At 44.7% G+C, this 27,695-nt stretch overlaps 1 protein-coding gene across 1 annotated transcript in view; it reads right to left on the bottom strand.

Annotated features, from left to right (window-relative positions):
- The window catches only part of GRIN2B (glutamate ionotropic receptor NMDA type subunit 2B), a 413,753-nt gene that overhangs the window by 9,239 nt on the left and 376,819 nt on the right, over positions 1-27,695 (bottom strand). The window contains exon 10 of the mRNA XM_077756396.1: positions 252-412. Coding sequence (XP_077612522.1) covers positions 252-412 — 161 coding nt within the window. The remainder of the gene's footprint in view (positions 1-251; positions 413-27,695) is intronic.

Genomic DNA, 27,695 nt, shown 5'->3' with positions numbered 1-27,695 from the left:
CACAGTTACATTAATGCAAGTAAAACATAATTTGTAAAAAAGAAAAAAATGCATAGAAGTATGTAATAGCATAGGAATCTTTGTGCACTGGCCTGAATTATATTGTCAGATTCAACTTGGAAATCCCCAGAAAGCAAATGCAGTCTTCTGTGCTTTAAGTTTGGCACCCAAGCACGATATATCTGATTCGGTGTACATTTAATAAATGTGAGAAACATAGCAAAGGCTCTGAGCTTGGAAGCAGTTCTTACCCTGTTTTTAGGGAGAGCAATGCATCATCTACACCCCTCTGGTTGAACTTTCCCATGTAGGCATGCATTTCTGCATAGTTATTGCGAATATTCCTCTCTGTGCTGCCGTTGGGCACAGTCCCAAAGCGAAAAGGGGGTGAGAAGTCATTGGGTCTCTGGAACTGGAGAGAGAGAGAGAGAGAAAGGGAGAGAGAGAGAGAGAGAGAGGGAGAGAAAGAAAGAAAATGCTTCAGAAAACGTGTAGAGATATTAAGTTAGCATTAGTGGATTTCAAATGGAAGGGACCCAACTACAGTTCACCAAATACATTAGCCCTCACTTAGGAGCAGGAGTTGCTAACTGAAAGAGGACTTCAATTCAACACAATTTAATACATATCGCTGAGAGTTTTCTATTTGCCCGATCCTGAATTTGATCTATAACCTCTGCATGTTCCATTTATGCATACTATACAATACCAGTGATGATGGGGGTGTTCTGTTAGCTTAACTGCAGGGGCTTAGGCACCTTTCTACCTGAAAATTATGTAAAATATGTTTCCAGGCCTCTTAATTTAGGGGTCTAAATCCATTGTCGTCGCACCATTTAAGGTCATCGAACTTCAGTGGGGTGAAGTACATTGTACTCCTGAAAATAATTTGTTGGGTATCAAATATGTTTTGCTAAGAAATGTTCTTGACCTTCCCTGATGCATTAAAAGCCCCATATTTATTATCCATGAGTTGTTGAATAAATTGTAAAATCAAATATAGTTTTAATTATGTTCCTTCCCTTGCTTAAGAACCGAGAGTGGATCTCCAGTGCCTATCAAAACAAAGTGAAATCTCTTAGATTTTTCACCCTGGTGACATCAGCTTTATTTCTGGTATTGCTCTGCAATTAATAAGTCTCTATGTTGCTTCCTGAACAAATTATTCATTTGTATCTTCATGGCCTCATATAGTCTGTCCCCTCAGCATGAACTCACTTTTCTCTTGAGGCCAACTCATGTCCTTCATTTCAAAATGTTAACTCAAAGCGACTTCTTCACGATACCTTCTTGTGAATTCTTTCCTCTAAGTCTTCCCAAAGTATTTGATGTTTCAGGTTTCCATCATACTACAAATGCAATTATTCTCTACAGGAGCTGGCTAAGTTCTGAGAGCTACTCTTTGATATAGCCATTAAGAATCTTAGCTCTAGATTGAGACAGATATGGATTGAAGATTAGCTCTGCCACTTATGACTGTGTGATCTTGGGCAAGTGACATGAACTCTCTGTGCATTGTTTCCTCATTTGTAAGAAGGAAACAATGATGTCTATTTTCTATTTTTGTAGATTAGAGGATATAATGTATATTACATGTGACTGGCACAGCACCTTGCACGCAGTAAGTGCTCAATAAAGGTTATATTATTTTAAACTCATGTCTATATGTTGTATTCCTCATTAAACTTCACACTCTCCAATCTCCCCATTCTATTAGTACAGCAGTGATCAGATAGAATATGACCAGAGTCTCTCTGCCGTCCCTACCTTGGCATAGGAAAGACGGCGTAGATATTTAAAAGTCCTCTTGGTTTCAATACTATGGAGATATATTTACTTTGGAGATATATTTGGAGTACTCAGGAGTACTCTGAGCCTCTGGACTTGTGTGGGCTTAAAGACAGTCTCCTTTCTCTTTCCCTTGACCTGAAAAGCTCAAGAGCTTCTCAGAATATAGGGATTTCATAAACCGCAAAATGTCACAGCTCCAGGAACCAGAAATGCCATTCCTCAGTGCTCAGAGTTGGCCATAGTTAAAAGCAGAGTCACGCAGTGGTGTTAGGCAATCTGTGATGCATCAAAAGACCACTACTTTCTGACTCAAAAGGCTCCCAGTCTGACTTACCACAGTGTTTTTCACCATTAAGACTTTTTGTTTAATTGGTTTTGAAAGGGTTGTGATTTTTAAGTGAATAAAAGAGTCCAAGAATTTTAGAGTTGTATAAGCCACTCAAGGTTAACTAGTCCAAACCCTTCATTTCACAGACGAAGACCAAAGTGAAGAGGACAAGTAATTTGCTCAATGTCACACAGTGGTGGTAGTGATGGCTAACATTATCAGGAATCAACTAGCTTAATTAATAGTACTCCTCATTGTCCCCAGCAGAGAGGAGAGGAAGTTTAAGTAAACAGGGATATGTTTTTTTTAAGTTTATTTTTATTTACTTATTTTTGATAGAGATATAGAGAGCAAGGAGGGAAGGGGCCAGAAAGAGAAGGAGACAGAGGATTTTGAGCAGGGTCTGTACTGTTATCACAGAGCCCAGTGCAGGGCTCAAACTCACAAACCGTGAGATCATGACCTGAGCTGAAATCAGGAGTTGGACCCTTAACCAACTGAGTCACCCAGATGCCCCAACAGGAATATGTTTTATGGAAGAGACAGAATACTATGAATATCACTGTCAATTACGATACTTAATTTTTTTTTTTTTCAAAAAGGCAGCCCTCAAATCAAAAGCAGAGTACATTCTATAGCAGGCAGCAATATGAACAAACTCTCTTTAATCAGCAAATCCTCACTTGGCTCAAACAATGACAACCGATGCTCACAATGACCAAGATGTCCGAGGGCCCAGTGTATTTTCTGAAACATCAACGAGAGTTGAAATCATGCCCAGTACAATTCTGGTGTAGGTTATTATATGTGTGGTCTTTTTTTTTTTTGAAAATTGGCAATCCATGTAAGGTATATGCAACAATTTTGATTCACCAGATAGAATCAGATGCCCAGGGTCCCTCACTTCCTGATGAAGCCAGATTATGGAAAGCTTCTGTACTGTCCTTTTGTAACTTTAAAATTTTAAATTATCTTCAGATTTCCAGATGTTGTTTATAACTGTGTTCTTGAATAAAAACTAAAGAAATGATAAAGGACCTAAAATAGCCAAGATGACTTCACAAAAGAAAAAAAAAGTTGAAGGACTTATAATACCTGACTTTAAGACTTGTTATAAAGTGACAGAAATTGTGACAGTGTGACAACTGCATGGAGAGAATAAGGAGATCATCAGAACAGAATAGGATGCCATCAATAGATTAACACATAGATGGTTGGAAAGGTAATTAAGCGGAGATAGGAATGTCTTCAACAAATGGTACCAGAGCAATTAGATATCCACATGCCAAAAAAAAGAACTTCATTCCATACCTCATGATATATATAGAAATTAACACAAAGTGAATCACATACCTAAATATAAATTATAATATTTCTAGGAGAAAATGCATGAAACAGTCTTTGTAATCTTGAGTTAAAGATTGATTTCTAGAAACAACACCAAAAAGCACTGTCCATCAATAAAGGAAAAAAAATTAGACTTCATCAAAATTAAGAATTCCTGGAAAGACAGGTAAGATCATGAAGAGACGAAGCCACCAAGGGAGAGAAAATATTTGAGAATAAAGTCATAAAAAATCTAAAGGAAATAAATGACAACAGAGCCATGTTCTTACATAATGAAAGCATCTTCTGTAAGAAAACAACAAGCACTGAAGAATGGGAAGGCAGAGTTCCTGAAATGCACCGGTCTTAGAGGCAGATCATTTGTATCAGCTTCTAGTTCTTTCTCTGACCAGCTGTGTGAACATGGGCAAATTATTTAAATTCACAGAGCCCCATTTTTCTGGAAGCATTATTTTTAGTAATAAGATAATATATAGGAAACCATTTAACACAGTATCTAGCACATGGTGGATTCTCAAAATTATTAACTGCTTCTCTGAGGATGAAGCAGAGATGTTCTAACATCTAAAATTGTCTTATGTTAGCCAAGGTTCCCTAAGATGGAAAACTCTTGTTCTCTAATTTGTTCCTTAAACTAGGCCAGTTCTGGGGACCAAGAGGGTGAGCGCACTGCCCTAGAATTAGCCAAAGCAGAGGCAGAAGTGAGCTTGCTTCTTCCTTTGAAAATTCTTGTCCCAGCTTGTGAGGTTTAAATAACACTCAGATTAAAAAAAAAAAAATCATTAGAAATTGAACTTGGCTAAAATTCATGGCCATAGAGAACTGCATGTTCAGTGAGGCCTGTGGGGAAGAAGGAGAGAATAGTCTTCCAGATACCTTGACACTTCCACTATATGCCCTATAACAAAACTTGCCCCAAGCTGTGAGGCATTATGTGGCACTTGTTTAACCTGAATGGCAATCAATGCTCTCCGGGGTTTTGGGAAGGAGTAACATTTTGTACTGTCAGGAACCAGGAGTCTTAAAATCCACAGAACAGGGAGGATCCCGAGAAACAATTAAAACAGATTTAAAAACCCCAAATACACCAAGGAGATCAACACTGGATTAAAGAGCTTTGTCTGATTTTTAAGTAGGTAATTTTACACTGTATTCCTTATTGGTCATCTCTGGCCATCCTAGGGTTTCCTTGAATTTGGACTCTATTTCCCAAGTTACCCAGATTGGGATTATAGAAACAGATATAGATAGGGAAATAAAAAACACAGAAAGAAAGGAACCTTAAGGGTCAGCCCCATATCACAAGTGAGGAAACAGAAGCCCTAAAGAGACCAAGTAAGTCATTCAAGGCCACATGGTGAAGCTGGTGGACAAGCTGAGGCTGGCCTTCCAGGAGCTGAGCCTTCCCATTACTGGTTCAGATGTTCACTGACTAGTCCCTACTACTGCTTACTGGGAAGGAAGCCCCACACTGCAAGCGGGGCCACCTGTGAGGGTATCCTCCCCTTTCTGGCACATCAAATGCTGACTCGCATTAACCCTCTGGATTCAGCACATGGCTTCCGGCAATTACTGTAAGCACACGTTTGCACAAGGGCAAAACAATGCCAAATGTTAAGAGAACTGTAATCTCACTTGATCCTCCTGGACAGCTGCGGGGAATCAGAAATCAGCCCTCTTACATGGTTAGAGCATCATCTCAGCCCCCATCTTAATAACCTCAAAGTGAATTAGTCTTGGCAGTCATGTCAGGAGAGAGGTTCTAGAAGGGTGGAGTTAAGGTCCCTGCTCCACCCAAAGATAACTGGCCTGGAGGGTCCTGGGGCTGAATAGAGAGCCTCTCATACAGCCAGCTGCAGAGGATATAGGGAAGTGGGGATCTGATCCATTTTGTTTTATTTATTAAATACACAAACTTATTTTCCTATGTATAAGGCATTACTAATTCATTCATAGCAGCTACTCATATCCAACACCTATGTAATAACTCTGATTATCTCCTTTAACTGTAATAATTAAAATGCATCAGTTCACTTGGTAAATATTTGCCAAGCATCCATTAGTGTAGAGGACTGCATTAAGAACTAAGGATATGAAGATGAAAAAAAATCAGGCTCTGTTTTCAAAAGAGTTACATATCAGAGAGTCAGAGAGGCAAACATTCGTTCAGTTTTCTATTCCTTTTCTTTTTCACTCATTCCTTTATTCTTTCATTCATACAGATATTTAGCAAGGACCTCCTGGCATCTGCATTGTGTAGCTGCTATTCTGGGTGCTGGGATACAGTATCACAATAGAATAGGATCACGCTTTTAAAGAGTTCACATCATAAAGAAGGGGGGCAAATAATAAGTGACCCCCACCTTCTAAATGGAGTGGACTGACAGCCACAAATTCTTTGCTACTCTTTCCACCAAGGGGTGAGGTTTATTTTTTCTCCCCTTGATTCTGGCCTGTCCTTGGTGACTTGCTTAGTCAATAAGATGTGTAGACGTAACATTCTGGGACTTCTTTTTTAAATGTTTATTTATTTTTGAAAGAGAGAGAGAGGCAGAGCACAAATGGGGGAGGGTCAGAGAGAGAGAGAGGGAGACACAGAATCCGAAGCAGGCTCCAGGCTCTGAGCTGTCAGCGTAGAGCGGACGTCGGGCTCGAACCCACAAGCCATGAGATCATGATGTGAGCTGAAGTCGGACACTTACCCGACTAAGCCACCCAGGTGCCTCTACATTCTGGGACCTCTAAGGTTAGGTTATAAGAAGCTTTCTAGCTTCCACCTGGGCCTCTTGGAACCTCGCTTCAGGAAAGCAGTCCACTTGGTAAAAAGTCCAACAACCCTGAGGCCACCATTCTGGAGCCATCACAGTCCTGTCTATAGCCCCAGCCTAGCCCAGGCTTCCAATTGCTCCAAGACGAGAGTACCAGGTATTAGAGTAAAGCCATCTTGGACCCTTCAGCCCTGCCCAGCTACCAGATGACTACCACGTGACCTCAGCTGATGCCAGATGAAGCAGAAGAATCACCCAGTGAAGCCCTGAGCAAATATATGACCCCCAAATTAGTCAAATACCATGAAATGGTTGCTTCAAGCCACTAAGTGTTGGGCTAGTCTGCTGTGCAGCAACAGGTAACTGGAACATGGATGATTTCAAACAGTGACGATGAAGCGCCATGAAGAAGCTAGAAACAGCTAGAAGAAAAAGAGGGACTGGTAGAAGGACACGTTCAGACCGGCTGTCCTGCAAAGGCCCCTCTGAGAAGGCGGCATCTGAATGGAGACCTGCGTGACAAGAAGGGATCAGGCATGCAAAGACCAGGGGAATGTGTGCTGGGCCCAGGGAACAGCAGACACAAAAGCCTGACCAGGGGACCCGCTTGGTGTGGTGAAGGGACAGTGAAGAGCGTGATGGGCGCTACGGAGCAGGGTGCCTATGCAGTGGTGGGAGCACAGAGCGCGGGCCACTGTCCTAAACAGCCTTACGGAAGCTGCAGCATGGGGCTCGAGCCTGGAAGGAAGCGTTTTCCAGTTGGACAAGAGGAGCTTCTAGATAGTGACGGCAGGGTGAAATGACATTTGATGGTGACAGAGTTTGGGCACAACTAGAGATCATGAGTTGCTTGTCACTGTCAGAGCCTCGCTGATGTGGCCGTGGTAGCTGGAGGCTGACATAGCTGAAGATGAAGACAGAGCCTGGATCACAAGGGAACTTGAATTCCGTGCAAAGAAGTACAGAGTTCATGCTCTTAGGGATAAGAAACAGCAGAGCCTCTGGAGCCAAACTGTGCAAATTCAAATCTCCGCTCTGCTGCTTGACAGCTGTGTGACCCGGAGCACCTCACTTAACTTCTCTGTGCCCTGGTTTCCACATTTGTGCAGTGAGGCTACTAAGAGTACCTACCTCATAACGCTTCTTAGTATTTAGCCGCTTAATTCGGGCAAAATCTTAGCACTGTGCCTGGCACATGATAAATATACCATATTAGCTATTATTGCTATCATTATTATTACTGTCATCATCATCATTATTAGAGGCAACCAAAGAACTCCGGTGGTGTCAAGAGTGGGTTTTTATGTTAGAAAGAGCCCAGAGGTGTCAGCATGAAGGACAGGTTGGAGGACTAAGATAGAGAGTGGCTGAGCAGGACTTGAACTCCCATGATGGCCTGGACACCAGGGGGCGTAAAGAGGAACGGAAACATCATCAGACACCTCCCCTCCCTTCCAAGAATATGAAAGATGGCATGTGCGCAGCTAGTTCAATACAAGACCACACAGGCACGTGCCAGGCATGTCCTCTTCAAAAGAGGAAGGCTGGACTCAGCCTGAAAAGCTTCCTGGAGGAGGCTGGGTATAAGTTGGCAGAGTGAATGGGCTGGATTTGGAAGGACGGAGATGGGAAGCTAACATCCAGTTTACACTGGAAGAGCCCCTCTGCTTTAAGGGTCCTTCCCCACCACTGCTTGGTTTCCATGGTGAGTGAGGAACTATGTCTGCAGAGAGGTCTTTGCGGCCATGACGCCAGGAGAAAGAGCAGGTTCTGAAAACGAAAGGAAAAGCCTCCTAAATACTGCCTGGGTCCAGGCGTCTGTGCCGACCACCAGGCGAAGCCCAGGGAGGCTCATTAGAGTTAGATCCTGTGAATGAGGGCACGCGAGTGACAGCATCTCTACTGAAATGAAGAGGGTGGGGAGGAAATGCCTTCTTGGGCAGCCGGCTGCCCTGAAAAATGGCTCTTCTCATTCGGGGGGTGGGGAGGGGGCTCTGACCAACACGTGCAGATTGGGACACGCCAGCACCATGACCTTGCAGAGATGGATACTGTAAGCTCTGCTTGCAGGGTCCATCCACATGGGATATGGAATCTGGGGGCTTCCGTCTTCAGAGCTTGACAATTCTCCACATAAATATTCATCCCATCACGCCTGCTTTTACATTAGAATCGCAAAAAGAATCGATGCCCAAATGCCACTTAGCCTTCCAAGGCACCGGAGAGAAAAGGTGGGAAGGCTTCAGACGCAGGGATGGCTTTTGGCCTATGCTGCTAATGATGAGGATGCAGCAGAGCCTCGGAATCCTGAAGGGGGCCCCCTTTTGGACTTACCCAGGACCCTCCCATGGTCATTATCATTACCATGCCTACCTTGTTCCACCATTATTTTTATTATTGGCTTTCATTATTTTAATGAAGTTTGTTATTCTTTCATGCAGTCATTTTAAATTGTGGTGAAGTCGTATAGGAGGATTAGGAGGAACGTAACTGAGGAACGAGGGGGAGAAGAAGGGGGGAAATGGTGGGGGAAAGGGAGAGAGGCAAACCATGAGAGACACTTGAATGCTGACAAAAACTGAGGACTGATGGATGTGGGGGAGGGGGGATGGGCATGGAGGAGGACACTTGTGGGGATGAGCACTGGGTGTTATGTGGAAACTAATTTGACAATAAACTATTTGTAAAAAAAAAATAAATCGTGGTGAAGTATACCTAACATAAAATGTAGCGTTAAGTTTTTTTTTTCACTTCAAATATTTCTAAGTGTATGAGACTGTGGCATTCAGTACATGCACACTGTTGTGCGACCAAGTCCACCATCCATCTCCAGGACTTTTTATCTTCCCCAACTGAAACTACATACCGTACCTGTGAAACACTAAATCCCCATTAGTTCTGTGGATTTTAATCACACAGAATCTTGTGACCCCGGACACAGTCAGGACACAGAACAATCCCAGCACCCGCTGAAACATCCCCCCACCTTATTTAACCTCTGGCGACCACTGATCCATCCCCGTAAGTTTTGTCTTTTCCAGAACGTCGTATCAATGGAGTCATACAGTACGTAACCTTCTGAGATGGGTTTTTGTGCTTCTAGTAACGCCCTTGCGATGCATCCATGCAGGTGCATATATCTGTAGGTCATTCCTTTTTATTGCTGAGTAGAACTGCACTGTATGGATATATCAGCGTGTTTATCCATTTATCCATGTAAGGACATTTAGGTTACTTTCAGCTTGGGGTAATTACAAATAGAGCGGCTGTAACATTCATGTGCAGGTTTCTGCATGAGCATAAATTTTCATTTCTCTAAGGTAAACACCCAGGAGTGCGAGTGCTCATTTGTATCTCCGCCCCCTGCCCAAAGTGCAACTCTTTTTGCATCTCTTTTTTCTTTTGATCTTCCCAATTTCCCCATGAGCTATAAAGGGAGTATAGCAACTGCTACTATCTTATTATCTGCTACTGACTTTTCCCATTGTAATATTCTATAGCCTGATTAGAATGTAGCAGGTGTGTGTGTGTATGTGTGTGTGTGTGTGTGTGTGTGTGTGGGATTTCAGACTCGGAGAAATGCTTGAAGACGGGAGGAGGTGGCTGGAGAAAGCAGCCTCCCCCTCTCCCACCACAGTCCCTGGTTGTGCAAAGGGGGAAGACAGGCAGATGGTGCTCTATACATTAGGCTTCCTGAAGGCACGATCTTCCTCACTGTTCCATGGCCCATAAATGCTTAGGACAGGCAGGACAATGAGGCCATCAGTGCTTGCACTGAAGGACAATTTAATGATAAAACAGTAAGGGTACACGTGGGTTATGGGCTCCAAAGACTGAAGCACAAATCCGAGCTCCATCATTTATCAACTGAGTGACTTAATAAACAAGCCAATTAGCTTTGAACCCGAATTGCAACAATGTTCTAAGAGGAGAAGTAAGGGAATAACATCCCATTACAAATCCTCCCCTTCAAAACTTGGGGCCCAGGACAGCCACTCGGGACCCTTCCCATGGAACCACCTGGCTGTGGATATAGCGACAGATTAGAATATCAGATTCTTGACCTTCACGAAAGTTGTAATCTGGGAGGGAGGTGAGAGAAAGAAATAATTATTCTACATTTCATTATAAATTATTCATTGGAGAGAATAGTGTTCAAATTCACTCAGCATAGGAGACTGAACTGCAATAACAATAACATCACAGGCTGTACTTAGAAGACACAGGTATATAATAAAGGGGCCCATATTAATTCAATTCTCCTCCTGGGCCCCTGGGGAGCCTGATACCATTCTGTTACTGCCAGAAAGTGAGTAAGCACACAGTCAACACTCAATATCTCAGTTATTTCTGTTTTTTTCCTCTTATTAATATTAGTGCTGTGGTTGTCCACAGCGGCAAACACACATAAGTCTGCATATGAAGGAACGAGAGCTTGGATATGAGAAGCCTGGTAAGTATGGCTTCACCATTCTGGATGCTGTGCTGCTGGAGAAGGAGCCCCTCGCCTCTCTGGGCTCAGCATGGAATGGGACTCCTGCAACGGGCTCCAGAGGGAGAAGGTGGTGGAGGGAACAGAATGCCCTCCGCTGTCACTACCCTCCTGCGGTGCCCCCAGAAGGAGCGTACAGAAAATAAAATGTACCAGTTCTTCAGATTCCTGGAATTCGGTTAATTGTTAGTTTTCCTCCTAGCAAAGCAGTCACCTCTTTTGCATTTTACAAAATTTGAATGCATGAACCTTAATAAATATTTCCTAAGATAGTTCATAAAATCAGATAATGGCTTTAGAGTTTATGTGAGCTACCTGAGGTTTGGCCCTGAGCTAGGAGAGCTGAGCTGACGAACTTCCTCCTGTATTAGCTTTGTCACATCATACCTGCGCCCTGAAGTCTTACACGTTTGGCAAAGTCTTGGGTCTGGCCATAAAATATCCTCATCAACACACATTTAATGGCTATAATCCATGCATTAAGTCACTGGGCTCTGAAATGAAATAAAGCGACAGATGCAATCCCTCCATGACTGTTCAGCTGGACATTAAAATGGGAATATAATGACAGAAGTGGCAAACGCTTCCGTGTTAACATGCCACACAACTGACAGAGGAACTCAATCTTCCCATCGATCCTACAAGGGAGAATGGTTATCCCCATTTAGCAGACAAGGAAACTGATGCACAGAGAGGTAAGTCATTTGAATAAAGTGACACAGCTAGAAACTAGTGGAACAAGGGTTCAAACCCAGGGTCCTCACATGTTCATAAAAGACATCACAGAGCTCTATGCTCATCAAACAGATGCTCGGCAAACACGTGTCAGAGAGAAGAATCCAACGACTAGAGGGCTGTGCCAAGTTCCAAATGAGATGTAAGGCAGGCGAGGGCTCCGCAAGTTCAGAGGGAGCAGAGATCATCACGAGGGGATGGGTTGGGAAGCTAACAAGAGGAGGCAGAGACGGAGCTCTTACAGATTAGCCAACTTATACCAGCGGAGGTGTGGGAGGGCACTCAGGGCGAGAGGAGGGACTGTGACTTAATTGAAGTCGGAAAGAACGTACATGGGAACACGGACTGGTGAGCTGGCGCACAGACAGAAGCCGTGCGGTAGTGCACCCTGCATGCTCAAGCTGAAGGACACCAAGTAGATACGCCAGTGCTTAGGTATCATCACTCAGCTACAGCAATACGGCTTGAAGAGCAGAGAGGCTGGAGCAGAGACATTTACTGCAAAATGACTAAGGGTCTGGACTCTTTTCAGGGGGAATATAACGGGAGGAATATGTGAAAAAGATATGGAATGTGCGCCCTGACAGGACCCAAGTCTGCCTGTACATTCAGGAGGACAAATGAGGGAACAGTGATCAAGGCCACATCACCCCAGCCCCGCACGCGCCACCACGCTCCTCGCCCGTCCCTCAGCAGCCACACTGGCCTCCTAGCAGTTCCTAGAACGTATCAGGCACGCTCCTGCCTTAGCATGCTTGTCTCTCTGCTCAGAAAGCCCCGGCTACGCATCACTCCTTTACTAAGTTAGATCACACTTGGTGGTCTTCTCGCCGAGGCCTTCGCTGACCGCTCGACTTAAAATCACAACTCATCTGCCAACACTCACTGTCTCCCTTCTCTGCTTTATGTTACAGTTAATGCCTAACGTTGTAAATAACTGTCTTGTCAACTTATTTTCCTTTCCCTTTTTTTAGGATGCAAGTGACATGAGGGAAATCTGTCGTCGATGTTGATTGCTGCTGTGTCACCAGTGCCTAGAACAGTGCCTGGCATTTAAGAGGCTCTTGATGTGAATGACTGACTGACTGACTGAATAAATGAACTCAATAGCATCAGTGTGGAAGCACTTATTATCCACCTGATTTGAAAAACCATTCAAAGTACACTCCTTACTGGTGAATGCATTATCATGCAACTAAAGGAACACGAAGCTACAGAGGAGTATTTCTTAGATTTAGTGCTACTGTGGCATATCGAGTAAATAAGGAGTTAATTTGTCCTCATGCTAGCTGAGGACATCTTTTCTGGCACCTTTTCCATCTTCCCTTCAAAAAAAAATATGTCAGATCTGAGATCCCACAAGAGCTTGTCAAATTTAGGACTTGACAATGCATATGAGTATTTCTTTGGCACCAAAAATGTGACAGAATTGGAGATGATTATGGTAACATGCAGATGAAGTGAAACAGAGGTGTAAGGACAACGGCATTTGGATTTTATCCCTAAGTCATCCCGTGTGTGACAGCTGGCCTTGATCGTGCTCCCTCAACCTACTGTTAGGTGAGACTTACAACGAGGTGCTCTCTTCCTCAGACCAACCTGGGAGAGCGCATGGATTGGTGCAGACATATTACAAAAGCTGTGGGTGCTAGCGACGAGAAGTGGCCTTTAAAGATTTCAAGTAAACGGTACAGATGGATTCACCATGGAAACTGGGATTCTGGAACTTCAGGAGCTGCCCTAGCAGCTCATATACACAGTGTGGGGGAGAAAACTGAAGGTTACTATCAGGGTCTTCACATGCAAGGCTCCCCAGAGAATTTAGGGGCGCTCCAGTTGTCAGCAGGATAACCTGAGGTTCGTAACACAAAGCTGGGGCGGGGGTAGGGCTGCCAGTGGGCTGTGCCAGGCAGGGCCCAGGGCAAGCCAGGATCGAGGCAGAGGCACGCCAGGGGGGACAGGCACACCTCTGCTTTCCTGGCAATCAATCAGATCCATCAGTTCCAAACCGAGAAATGGAACTGCCAGCATGTGCACACAGGGTCACATTGTGACCCATTTACAGCACAGCAGAACTTCCGGCTTTGGTCAATAAAGTCAGCCTTATGCAGGGGGCGCTCCGGTTTACAGAATGTCAGTGCCAGGGGGGAGCCTTGGTGAGCCCACAGTGCATACTGCATCCCTTGCCGGGGTTCACAGGGAACCCTCCCAGGGGAGGGCTCTGACGAGTCCTTTGGTGAAGAAACTTAGTTAACCCCAACACAGAACTTTCCCAAACATATTTTGCCATGGAGTTTTAAAAAGAAGACCCTTTTTGTTTCCCAGAACATTAGTGGGCTGTGAAACACAGTTTGAGAAGTGCCCAGTGAGTGGCTTCTTCCCCATTCACAGCCAGAAGCAGAGGCCTGGGCAGTTTCTTAACTATCCAAGACCAAATAGCAATTCCCTGTTCCTGTCCCTTCCTCCCTCTTCTTCTGTTACCACACACGTGCTAAGTGCCCATTCGGCACCTGCCCTGCACTAGAGCCAAGCCATGCTTTAACATATAATAGGAGTTCAGTGTGCCTAAGTCATCCCTAATGGGCCTCCACTTACAGTGGTAGCACAATTATTCTAAGGTGATGGCTACAAAAGTAAAAGATCAACAGCCACAGGGCAGAGGAATGGAATTTAATTTTGCCAGCCAACCGAGAGTAAGCCAAAAAGCCCTTTTACTTTCAACCACGTTGCTGAAAATCACTCTGAGCTATGTTAATTCACGTTCCTCTCCAGGGTTACCCTCTGTTCAGACATATTCAGCGAGCACCTGCTCTGTGTCACGGTCCCGGGATGCGGATGCTTACGTAGGGATTTAGACACAGAAGATCATAGATGGTTTAAGAGGTGACGTTTAACATGCATTTATTCCAGGAAAGTCTTAGAAACTATTTTCACTTTTAATGACTCCTTTATATGAACCTGTTTGGTTATCATTTCTCTCTTTGCCCCTATGAAAGTGGAAAATGGCATGGTGGCCACATTTCAGGGTTGGCCACTCCTGTTAAGGAAGTCACGGGGAAGCAGAAACGTCCCGTGGACAGCTGGGTGATTGTGAAGGCAAAGTCTCACCGCTGAGAGAACCATGTAGATGTGGCACATGGACCCGCCGAGGGGCCACCGTACTCCTCTCACACGGGATATAGGGACTTCAAAGAAGGCAAACAAGTCCTGAAATCACTTTATAATTTAAGATCTGACAAACCACAATAGCAGTGCGGTTGGAGACCCCATGTATTCACCATTCTTCAATATCGCCTGCTCAATTTGGATGACTTGATAGTAGAAACCACAAGATGAGCAAATTCTATCTGCTACTATAAATGTCAAATATTTCTTATCCGCATTACCTACCCCCAATCCATTAGTTTATGAAACTATCTTCCACTGTTTCTCAAATCCAAATGGCTACTAAAGAAAGAAACGTATTGGCTAATACTATGAACGCTCTATGAATTATGTAACGACCTCAGTCATACATCCCTTCATTGACTAAATGATTCATCAATCTGTTCTTCAACAAATATTTGAGCACCTATATTTGCAAGGTTCTATATAGTTACTGCAGCTATACCAGTGAACAGAGACAAAAAGTCTTGTCCCACGGAGGGAGAGACGAACATTATAAGTATGTTAAATATCATTCGTATGTCACACCATGTAACATTTAATTTCTATTAAGGGAAAAAAAAGGTATAAAGCCAGAGGGCGAAATAAACTTGTTTTAGAGCCTCTTGCAGATGTTGATCAGATGCTTCGGTGGCCTGTCTACAGGATATCCCGAGCTTACACTGCCTGTAAGGGACGTAATGTCACTGCTTCCTGGAAACTCTTGCCTCCAACAACACACACGACACGTGTCTTCCTCTTTGAATGTAGTAAACCCACTGTCTTGGTCTGATTGAACTTTCAGAGGGACAATTTCAAGTTTGTGTCAGATAAACTTTTCTTCTTAAAATGAAACCCAAGGTGTATTTCATTCCAGGATTGGAGAAGATACTTCGTGTGGAATAAGCAAACAGGCTGAAGGGACAGGATTACGGGCGGGACAGCTTGCCTATGAACTGCAACACGTTGTCTGGGAAAATCATCTAGATGAGGCCATTGCACACTTGCAACCTGTCTGAGCGGACATCTTTAGAGGGAATATGTGCACTGACGGGGGTACTGTCTCACCCAGTCGGAAGCTAAATGTTTCCTTACTGAGCTCCATGATGATTCATTTAAGCTAACAGGACACGGGGTCCTTGGAATGGTTCCAAGTACATGTGTCATGCTCCCTCGGTCAGTGGTTTACAGAGACGCTAGCCTACTTTAAAATTATTCTATAAACTCCAAATCAGGAGTCAATTAACAGAATGGGAAAAAGTCTTAGCCAATGCCAGAGTAAGCTGTCAAGAAACAAGTTCTTCTTTATCAAACAAGAGGTCCCTGTGACTGGGCAGGTGGGAGACCTGGTAAAAGAGTAGACACGATCAGCTTGAGTTGAGAGTGGGAGATGACGTACTAAACACACAGGGGAGGGTCTCCTTTTCCTTAAGAAGTTCAATGATGGGATGGGAAACTGGCTTTTTAAATCTGCTATGACACTAAATTGGACTGGATGGTGGCCATTTGGGAAATAGAATTAAACGGCAAAACAATAAGTCTGGCACAATGAAAGAGGATGTTAAAAGGATGAAGTTCAATTAGGAAGCACACAAAGTAAGTCTCATAGGATGCAAAACCATAGTGCCCTTGAGTGAGGAGGGACGGGAGCTGGCTTTGTCAAAAGCATGGTCAAAAAGATTGTGGAGCCCGAGCGGAGGACAAGCTGCACGAGTTGACAATGCAGTGCTGCTATTCAAACAGGGAACCTCTAATGAGAAGTATGGTAGATGGAAAGGAGAACATCAGGACCATGATGTGTCACTGGAACGGCTATATGGTCACTGTGCGCTCTTTTCTACAATTCACAATGGAAATTTGAGAAGGTTCAGAAAGTGATGGAAGGCGAGGGGAGCAAGTTTTAAGGTAAAAGGTTAAAATGATTGGGTTTATTTAACCTTGAAATGAGCACTCAAGGAAATGTAACTGTACTTACTATCTTCTGTTTTAAGACCTGTTTGAGGGGCGCCTGGGTGACTCAGTTGGTTAATCATCCGACTTCGGCTCAGGTCATGATCTTGGGGTTCATGGGTTCGAGCCCCACATCGGGCTCTGTGCTGACAGCTAGCTCAGAGCCTGGAGCCTGTCTTCAGATTCTGTATCTCCCTCTCTCTCTGACCCTCCCCTGTTCATGCTCTCTCTCTCTCTCAGAAATAAATAAAACATAAAAAAAAAAAAAAAAAAAAAAAAGAACTGTTTGAGTGTCTGCCTTCCTCACTGGACTGTAAGACCAGGGCTGTCTCAGCAGGTCCCTCATACCTCATAGGTAGGGTTTCATGACATTTTGGGCCATACTTCTACTAAAGTCACATGTGCCATTTATCATAAATTCTAATTTAATTGGGTGTCCTGTATTTTTAGTCGCTAAATCTGGCAAACCTACTCCTAGGGCAATTGATAGCCATCCAATAAATACTTATAGAGTTCATTGCTATTATGTACTAGGTATTATGTGAAGTGCAGAGAATAGAAAAACTTAAATAAAAAACCAAACAGACGATACAACAGAGGACTGAGTCAATCCAAAGAACAGTGGAAAGGGGAAGGATTCTGGTAGGAGGCAGGATCCAAGTTGAACAAGTTGGTGACCAAGGGCTGGGGGGAGGGGGTGGTTCTGGGGAGACCCTCTGAGATCTTGAAGAAGGCCAACTTATTCTAGAATAAGCCTTCAGGCTTTGGCCATGAGCAGCGTGGCAGCTGCTAGGACCCTGAGCTCAGGGCTGGGGCACAAAAGGTTAGCAAAGGCATGCCTGCACAGAGCTGTTCGGATCTTTATCCTGTGCTAGTAAGAGGTTCACGGTAGATATTTAGGATCTGTCTGTTGAATAAATAAATGAAGGTTAGCTCATGAGACTGGAAAGCAATAAAACTGACTAGAGGGCACTTACATTATTGTTGCATTGTACACATACGCAGGATAAGGTGCACTGAGATAGTACGTGTTAAGTCTGAATTGGCTGGCAGAGACCCTAAATAGTTTGGGGGACGGGAAGGGGATGGGAAGAGTTGGGACCTGAGAGGAGGAGCTTTAGGGACTGAAACCATTGGGTCTCAGGCTCTCCCAAACCCACCTTCTGGGAATTTTCCAAATAGCAAGGATTTCCTTCACTCGAGGACAAATTACGATAGCATAGCAACCACTTATGACAACAAGGACATTCATCTCTACTGCTAAATTAGTCAAAATGGATAGTAACGATAAAGTCTGGAATATTATAAACTTCTCTGGTTTCACCAATAATTTGCAACGAAGCTAAAGTTCTTTTCCAAGTCTCTAAGAGAGCGGAGGCGGGGACAGTTAGATTTACTTTTTCTGAGAGTCTGAAAGGACAGGCGATTCTTTTGCAATACAGACCATGCAAGTAGGGAAGGTTTTAAGAGAAACCCTGTTTTATCATGTGTCCACTCCTATAGGAAATTGTCTGGGGTAGGGCCCAGTAGTCAAATGAAATCGTATTTGAAGTAATTGTTTTCTGTCACAGCGATGGGTGACAGATACAGATTTGGAAATATTCACTGAATTCTTACTCTGCACCTTGGAGTGTGCTAAGTGTTTTCTCTCAAAAGATCCAGAAGGATGACTGAAAAAAAGGATGATTGGGTACCTCTTGCCGATGGCAGATCCCCTTCTTAGGCAGCTTTGGCTCCAAAGCTATTTTCTGCGACTCTAAGCACTGAGGGGCGACCCCTCCATTCTCCCTTGCACACCTTTCCAGCCCTGACATATTACTTGCCCCCCATCAACACCCCCCCACCCTGAATCTCACTGGAACAGGCAAGGACAGGGAGCCGGGATGCTGGCGGCAGGGCCACACAGTGGCCTCTAGAGTGGATTAGTAGCAGGCTGTCTGTGTTTTTCAAGGCACATGTTAATCATCTACTGGAAACAGCACAGGCTTTGTGAGATGGGCTTAGGCTCACACGATGGGTCTGCCATAGGATTCGAGCCCTAACACTTATTGAGGGATGAGTACATGTAGACACTGTTCCGAACACTTTACAGGTGCTATAAGTCTTTAATAGTACACAAGCTGTAATGTAGGTAATGCTTTTATCCTCATTTTATAATTAGGAAACCGAGACACTAGAGGGGTTTGGGAGCCCAGCCCCATCACATACTTTGCGCTGGCTGAGCCTCAGTTTTCTCTTCTGTGAAACAGAGGTAGCATCTGCCTAAAAAGGTTTGGCAGGATAAGCAAATGAGACCGAATATAAAGCGCCTCGCCCAGCGAATGCTGCCGATGGTCACGTAAGACTGGTCCCCTCTCTGAGGCTGTAACTACAGACGTAGATTTGCACAGCGATTAATATGGACAAGGGCCACGGTTGCTAACATTGCAAAGGAACACATAATCCCAAGGTCAACTTATTTTTGGCTCTAGAAATGCAGTTGTTAACAGGCCGGCTCCAACTTACGAACAGGTTGTCCTCACCAGTTCATTTATAAATCAGCTGTTCGGAAACAGATATACATTTCCCCAGAGAAACAATACTGTAAACGGTTAGCTCATTAAAGGCAATTTAATCCATAAGAGAGCAGAATTTTAGTGTTAATATTATTAGCTTATGTTCTGGGAACATTCATTCACTTAACACACTTCTAAGATGCGGCAGGCACCGTCCCAGGAGCTGAAGAGCGTGTCTGGTGCCTTAAGGGTCACAGTGCAGTGACGGAAAGAGGCATCTGATCACTGGTTCCAGGGGAGGGTAACACGGATGGCTTTAGGCTATTGTAGGAGAATGGGGTAGGCTATCCGGGCATGTGGAGGGGCAGGAGGTGGGGGATGAAGTGCTAGAGAAAAGGAGAAGAGACTTCCCTCGCTTGAATTTAGGGCTCGCCCTTGCACTTCACTTTGAACACTCAGACCCTACTTCCTGGGCCTGCTGCTTTCCTAAGCTCCCCTCCAGGGCGTCCGCACCTGACAGTCCCTGTTTTCCTACATGATCCATGTCCACAAAATTAAAACTCCCCCTTTTTTTTTTTTCAGTCCAAATAGACCACAGCTAGCTGTTAAGAGGGAGATAGTCTACAAAAAGAAAAAAAATGCTGACAAAAACTGAGGACCGATGGATGTGGGGGGTAGGGGGGGATGGGCATGGAGGAGGACACTTGTGGGGATGAGCACTGAGTGTTATGTGGAAACTAATTTGACAATAAACTATTTGTAAAAAAAAAAAGAGAGATGTCATATCTTGAGAGGTATCATTCTATTTTGTTCAAAATCCATCACCTTCCCCAAAGTTGTAATTATAACCTAAATGTAAAATAAAAGGTTAACAAATAAAAAAAAGAAAAAAAAAGAAAAAAAACGTCTCACCGACTTGTGATTAAATCACTTGACATCCCGAAGATATTTGCATTTTAAGAAGCAGATTGTTTACAACTTTTGTTTTTGTTTTTGTTTTCCATATAAATGTTTGCATATAAATGTAAACTACAAATACAAGCACATGAAACCATTCCATTAAAAGGTAGTGGTCACTCAGACCGACTGGCCCATCTCATGGACTGCCTTAGGGACTATTTTCTTTCAGGCGTTTTTGACTTCTTTTTTTAAAAAAATTTTAATGTTTATTTTTTCGAGAGAAAGAGAGACAGAAAGAGAATGAGCAGGGGAGGGGCAGAGAGAGAGGGAGAAAGACACAGAATCTGAAGCAGGCTCCAGGCTCTGAGCTGTCAGCACAGAACCCAACATGGGGCTTGAACCCACAAGCTGTGAGATCACTATCTGAGCTGATGTCAGATGCTTCACCGTCTGAGCTACCCAGGTGCCCCCAGGGGTTTCTGACTTCTTAACTGAACCACACATCCTTAGATGCTGTAAGGATGTCATGATTTGTTTTGTTTTGTTTTGGAGAGAGAGATAGAGAGTGAGTGAGGAGGGGCTGAGGGGNAGAGAGAGAGAGAGAGAGAGAATCTTAAGCAGGCTCCAAGCTCAGTGCTGAGCCTGACATGGGACTGGATCCCACGACCCTGGGATCATGACCGGAGCTGAAATCAAGAGTCAGATGCTCTAACGACCAAACCATCCAGGTGTCCCAGATGTCATATTAGTTCCGTGTGTACACAGTTGCTCGCACGGAGTGCTATGGTGCCAAAGGAGAGGGTGGCGGAGGCAGAACGGCTGCACGTCTGTGTCATCTATGATCTAGATGGAACACGGGTCTCGTCCTGGAACACGGGTGTCCGGGATGATGTGTGATTTCGCGACACTTCAAGTCAAAATCTGAAGTCGTGTCTCGAAGACTACTCCAGGGAGCTAGAGAGCCGCCCAGCTTTCCAGCACCGAACTGCGAGCCCCGGCCCGTGTCAGCGAGACCACAGCTGCCGACAGAACGCCCGCTCGGCCCCATGTGCGGCTCTACCAGCCCCAGCAGAGAGGGCCGGGGGGACAATTATATACTTTTGTTAAAAGCCACTTTTCCATGACTTGGGGTGGAGTGGTGAGATTGCAATTCCAATTCAAGAGGAGATTCTGAAGTGCAGAGGTGAGGTAACAAGGTGAGGCAGCTACTAGAGAAGTTCTCACAACCGTCATTAGTGGGGGATAAAGTATCTCTATCTCTGCATACGGTAGTTCCTGAATGAACGAATGGTATGGGCCTTTCCCAAAAAATTAACCTCACAACGTGAGAACTCAGGGTTCACTGACTTCTTCGTCTGTGTGTGGATCATTTTTTTGTGCGTACTTCGCATGATGGACCACACTTGCCCTTGAACGCAGGCATTCTGAGTAGGCGTGGGTTTAGGGCCACACCTGACGCCATGCTTTCAGATGCCCACCATGTGCTGTGAAATGTTATTTATGGTTGTCAGGCCACAGGGGTATTTAAAGAATCAAGCTGCTTGGTCTATACTGTTTGGACTCCAGATCATCCCAAATCTTGTCAGACCTGGCGGTGACCCTCTGCGTGGGGGCCCGAGTTGCACCACGGTAACAGGTGCTCTGGGAGCCAAAGCTGACTTTGACTCTGCCCCATCTCCACAGGAAGCCTTCTCAGGCTTCTCCTACCAGCACAGAGGATTAGAACGATTCCTCTGGCAGCAGCCTCTTCTCATTAGCAACCTGGACTCACTGCTGTGCTGAAGGCTGCATTGTTCTTCCATGTTTGAATATCAATTTGCATAATGAAGCAGGTGAGAGTGCCTCTTGCCCGTTCAGGCAGCCCTGATTGGCAGAGAGAAAGGGATTTGTACATAATTGGCCGCAATTAATTTGACGCGCTTTTATAAGAGAAAAGGAAAAAGCAGAAAATTGCTCAGTGCTCCAAGTCAAAGCCGCATCTGCACCCTCTGTGGGGTGTGTGTGTGTGTGTGTGTGTGTTTGCGGCGATGGGTGGGTGTGTCATGTACAGGCATGTGAGTGGTAACCTTGGGTGCTCAACTGCAATTTTATTTTTCTGGGAGCAAGAAAAGGCTCATTCCCCAGAGGTTTTTGTGCCCGGGACGTCCGCGGCTGCGGCGTCCTTCGTAACGCAATGCTGTTAGCCATCTTGTTCAATTTGTATTCGAGGCCACTAGGAGACATCATTAGACATCCTAGCATTCTTTCTTTAGTACCACGATGACACCCAGCTCCACATCTCTTTTGTACTCAGTCCAAAAAAGGCTGAGTCCCAGCTGTCTCGGGGTCTGTTGGCAATCAGTTCTTGCAAGAAACTGAACTGGTTTGTACTCAACTCAGAACACGCTGTGGTGCTAGTGATAAGCTAGGAGATGTGGGAGCAAGTGTTAGGGAATCAAGCATTTGGCAGTTTTAATATCAAGGTGGTTTGTAGAACTTAAGCTACTCATGGTCTCCTTGCCACAGAGGCCTCAGAAACAGTCAATACTGTCCTTGCCTTACTTCCATTCTAAGATGAAGACAGAGGGATGCAGCAGGGCACATTTCTTTCCTCTCTGCCTCCCTTTCCTTTCCTCTAAAGGGAAGGTTGCTGAGAGTGGGATCTTTCCCCTTCTGGCTGGATTGGTTAAGTACATTGGTTTCTTCCTAGAAGAGAGAAAACTCGGCACCCAACAATATTCTATGTCTGTCTGATGCGTTCACCTAGTCAACCCTCAATAAGTAAGTGGCTTTTAAATGTGCAAGAAGTGAGTTCAGAAACAAAGACGACAGAGCCCTTGCTGAATCTCCTAGATTTGAGTCAACATAGTCTCTTCTATGTTCCTGTGCACTTACAGCTGGGTCAAGAGTGGTCTAGCCACCCTCTGCGGGGGTCCCCAGTCACCCCCTGGAGAATCTGAGAGGTCAGGGCAGAAAGGGTCCCCATAACAAGGGGTTTGATGGGTTCTGCTGCCTCAGGCCAACAGCTCTAGAGGCACATACAGAAGACACAGGGCTTGGTCAGTGCAGTAAAATGGGACCACTTCAGGCTATGGGGTCAGCTCTCCCCAGCTCAAATCCCGATCCCCTCACATCCTAGTTGTAGGATGTCAGTGAATTTGCTTAACGATTACATGATTCTCCTCATCTGTAAAATAACATTACTATTTAGCTTAAAGGGTGGTAGGATGATTAAAAGTGGCAACAAATGTGAAGACTCTAACAACAGACGCATAGTATATGTCCATTAAGTAGTTCAACAGGTGTTGAGAAACTCATGTGGATTTGGCCCCAGGAACCCCAATGGCTATCAGCTGGCCAAAATAAAGGTCAAAGCGAAGCCAGCTACTATAGATTTTGTATTCTAGCTGTTCTAGAAGAAGGGATAAAGGCAGTGGAGCTAGGAAAGGTCCTGGGAGGCAGGAAAGCATTCACTTGAGGGGCACTGCGCCGGTCTAGCACTGTGGGTCTCTACGCATGGCCGGAGTTCAAAGCAGGCTCTTCTCCTTGTCATGCAAGTTCATGAGCTCTTCAGAGAGTCTTTCAGGATGAGAACACTGGTCTGCAACTCCCTGACTGCAGCTGGCTGCTTACATCAGTCCCTCTGGCTTCTGCATCAGATGACACCCCTCCTGTGTATTTCTGTTTCGGCTGCCTCACCCTGAACAGGAAGCCCTTTGAGCAGGGAATCTTTCAAAACACCTCCCTCCGCTCCTGGCCCTGACAGACTCCCTCCTGCCATGTGGCCTAATCTAGACTTAAGGCACAAAGGCCCACCTCACCACTGGTGGGAATCTGGACCACCCACCAGGCCACTGGCTCAAGCCAAGACTTTCATCCTTGATCTTCTCAGGTATGGGTCAAATGCCACCCTTTCTCCATTCTAACCACAGGGGGTGAATGCCAAGCTCTCCAAATGATCCCTTAAAAACCCTTTTAGTGAGTTTGAACCAAGCAGGAGAATAGGTGGGGATGTCACAGGCCTTTAATAACTTCCCCCAAAGTAATGTGCGCTCAGGGCCCATCTTATAGTTGTGGTTTCCTGGCCGCCTCCTGGCAGGTTCTGTGGGGTGGTGGGAGCTTTCCTGTTTACTTCTGCCTGGATGGCCAGAGTCCTGTTTATTTGAAAAAGTTCTCCAAGTGACTTTGATATTCATGCTCTGCTACACCTTACCACTTCCCACCCAGGCAGCCCCTTCTCCTGTGTCCCCACAACAGAAAGATCTACTCAAACAGGCTAACCATATAATTCTTACAGTGAGGACCTGAAGCTCTGAGCTTCCTCCTCCTGACTGCCTCCCATGTGCATCTTGAGGGAGCTCCTAGCCTGCTTATTTCCTTCTCTACGTTCGGGCAGCTCTCAGGATCATACTGGCCTGGAGACCATGCCCCTGATCGTCTGAATCAAAGCCCTCCAGACAGGACTGCATAAAACACCAGTGGAAATACAGAGCACGAGTGGTCCCTTACTGGCTCTCTGTGAGTCACGCTAGAGATGAAAACCCAATATCGAATTATGAATGAAATGGTTGGGCTTCCCCAGCCTCTGGTGTCTCAGGTCCCTACTGGCCCCCAACACATGCCTAGCTCTTCAGAAAGCTTCCAAAAATATAACAGGTCTTACACAGTCCCCTTGGGGCCCCTGTCTACTCTTGTCATCGCGATGGCAAGGAGGGGCACTGGTAGGGGAATAAAAAAGGCTGAAGCGTCCACAGAGCCCAGGACACAACTGTGACATCTCTAAAACCTAATTCATTTTAGGCCTGATGCCTTTAGCCACATATAAATTTTGATGGCTGCATTAATTTGTCTCAAAGGACTTGAACTTAGTTGCCCAGCATGAAACACGACTTCTTAATAAATTCTCAAACCACAAGCCAAGATTTAGTGATCATGTAAAAGTTTAGACCCCTTATACTAAAACCCTTATTTCTAGTTTTTGTTTGTAATGAGAGAGAAGAGGATGTTGAGAGACTCTCTTAATTTTTCTTTGGTGGAAATAAATTTCACAATGAAGAAACTGCCTTCAGAGATCAGCTAACCAGAACTCTGCTCCTTGGACCAGAGACCTGGCTGTAAGTAGATTCCATCATCCCTGGGAGTCCCCAGAGCTGCCTGTCCTTCCCAGCCTGGGAGAGATGGCCTGACAGAGAGAGACCGGAGATGGAAGCCACACAGACACTTTCAGTGAGCTGACCGGGTCAAAGAAGTCATCAGGCTCCTCCCTCTCTCAGAGCACCCAAAGCTTGAGTACAGCCTGCCATGCTATATGCTTTGATTTTGGTTAACTGAAATCATTTGTTGCTTATTGCTAGCTTTTATTTGGAGCCCAGTTCAGTTCAACGGAGGTGGGGAAGTTGTGAATTCATACTCATGTTAGCTTGTATAGTTTCATTTTTAAAAACGTTACGTGCCAGGCTCCTCTAATATCTTACATAGGGACATCTTTCTAAGAAGAGTTATACAGAGTTCAAGGTTGGTTCTGATGTTTTCCTTTGCCCACTCCTTCCTCCCTCCCTCCCTCCCTTCCTTCCCTTCTTTATTTCTATTTCTTTCCTTCCTCCTTCCTTCCTGCCTTCATTTCATTTTGTTTTGACTCATTTCACAAAAAAGATGGCTCTGCTTATATCAACAGAATGAGACAAAACTTTCTTCTTTTTCCAGGTAAGAGAGACAACCTTTCTCAGATCCATATTGTAAAACTTATGTTCTATGTACATGGGAAACTTATGCTCCTTACGTAGCTTTGTGTAAAGTTCATAGCTACCCACTTATCTGGTTATCCATATGTACTCTTTTTTTTAATATAATGTATTGTCAAGTTGGCTGACAGTGTATACAGTGTGCTCTTGGTTTTGAGGGTAGATTCTCATGATTCATCTCTTACGTACAACACCAGTGTTCACGCCAAGTGTGCATATGTATTTTTGGAGGATGGATATACAGTTGACCCTTGAACAACATGGGTTTGAACTGCCCAGGTCCACTTACAGGGGGATTTTCTTCTCTAAATACAGTCTAGTAGTGTAAGTGTATTTTCTCTTCCTTATGATTTTCTTCATAACATATTCTTTTCTCTACCTTTTAAAAAATGTTTGTTTTGAGAGAGAGAGAGAAAGAGAGAGAAGACAGGGAGGGAGAGAGAGAGAGAGAGAGAGTAAGCAGGGGAGAGGAGAGAAGGCGGGAGAAAGAGAATCCCAAAAAGGCGCCACACTGTTAGTGGGGAGCCTGACATGGGGCTTGAACCCGTGAACCGTGAGATCACGACCTGAGCCAAAACCAAGAGTCAGACGCTTAACCGACTGAGCCACTCAGGCGCCCCTTCTTTTCTCTACCTTTATTGTAAGAATGCAGTATATAATATATGTAAACATACAAAATATGTGTTAATCGACTATTTATGTAATTGTAAGGCTTCCAGTCAACAGTAGGCTACTAGCAGTTAAATTTTGGGTAGTCAAACTTATACTCAAGATTTTTGATTGTGCAAGGGATTGGTGTTCCTACCCCCACATTGTTCAAGGATCGATTGTATATATGTGTGTGTGTGTATGTACATGCGATATACATATATATACATATGAACACACACACACACACACACAGGTGTGCATTCCTGTGTAGCAAAGAATCTAACAAGGAAGATCTGCTCATCTACATGAAGAGAATCCTTTGTTAAAGAAAATGTCACCTGTGCCTTTTGATCAAATCAAGTCCTTTCTAGCTCTGTGATTTGAACAACGCAACACAATCCAGATCATGAGGGGGCGCATTAATCATATTTTTCCCTGGAAAGGAGTTGTGGAAATGATACATGGCACAAAAACATGTTCTCGGTGCCTTTTGACAATGATGTTACTACGAAGAGGTCTAGTAGAAGGTTGTGTGGGAAGTGTGCACACAAATGACACACACAATGTCCTGTGAGAAACTGACAGAAATCAGGCTCAAGGACAGAGCCAACGGGAGCACACAATGAGACTTGGGTTTTTTACTGTCTCCCTTAATAAAATTCACCAGCATGGAGAAGATTTCCATCGCATGTAAAACACGTCTCTGCAAATCTTCAGTGTGATGTAAATCAATTATTTGAAGCAAAGGAGCTGAACTGGATCCTGCTGTAAGAAATACCCATGTTGGAAGGATGGGGCCAGTGCTGACAGAGGAGACTGAGATGGGTAAGAGCAACTCCCAAGTTAAACGTCAACAAGGAGCTCAGAGTGCAGATTACCGTTAGAACAACACATGTGGCTGCATATACAGATTACTATTAGAACAACACACAGTTATTTCCACACAGTTCTGGAGGCCAGGGGTCTGAAATCAAAGTGCCAGCACTGTGCTTCCCCCCGAGGCTCTAGGGGAGAATCTATTCCCTGCCTCTTCCACCTTCTTGTGATTGTAACACTCCAATCTCTGTTTCTGCCTTCTCCTGATCTTCTCTTGCATGTCAAATCCCTGCCTTGCTCTCTTGTAAGGACACTTGTCACTGGATTTAGCACCAACCTGGATAATCCAGGATGATCTTATCTTGAGATCCTTAACTTAATTACATCTGCAAAGATCTTTTTTCCAAATATGGTTATCACTCACAGAATCCAGGGCTTAGGACATGGATGTGTCTTTTAGGAGGCGGCCAATTCTACCCACTATAAGCCCCGGCAGGATAGCAGAGGTCAGAGGAAAGGAGTCCCGTGTGGGAAGCCATGGGATGTAAGGAAGCTGGC

The sequence above is a fragment of the Crocuta crocuta genome, unplaced genomic scaffold, assembly GCF_008692635.1.
Source record: "Crocuta crocuta isolate KB4526 unplaced genomic scaffold, BGI_CrCroc_1.0 scaffold262, whole genome shotgun sequence".
NCBI classification, from domain to species: domain Eukaryota; kingdom Metazoa; phylum Chordata; class Mammalia; order Carnivora; family Hyaenidae; genus Crocuta; species Crocuta crocuta.
This window is presented reverse-complemented; position numbering and strand designations above follow the sequence as displayed.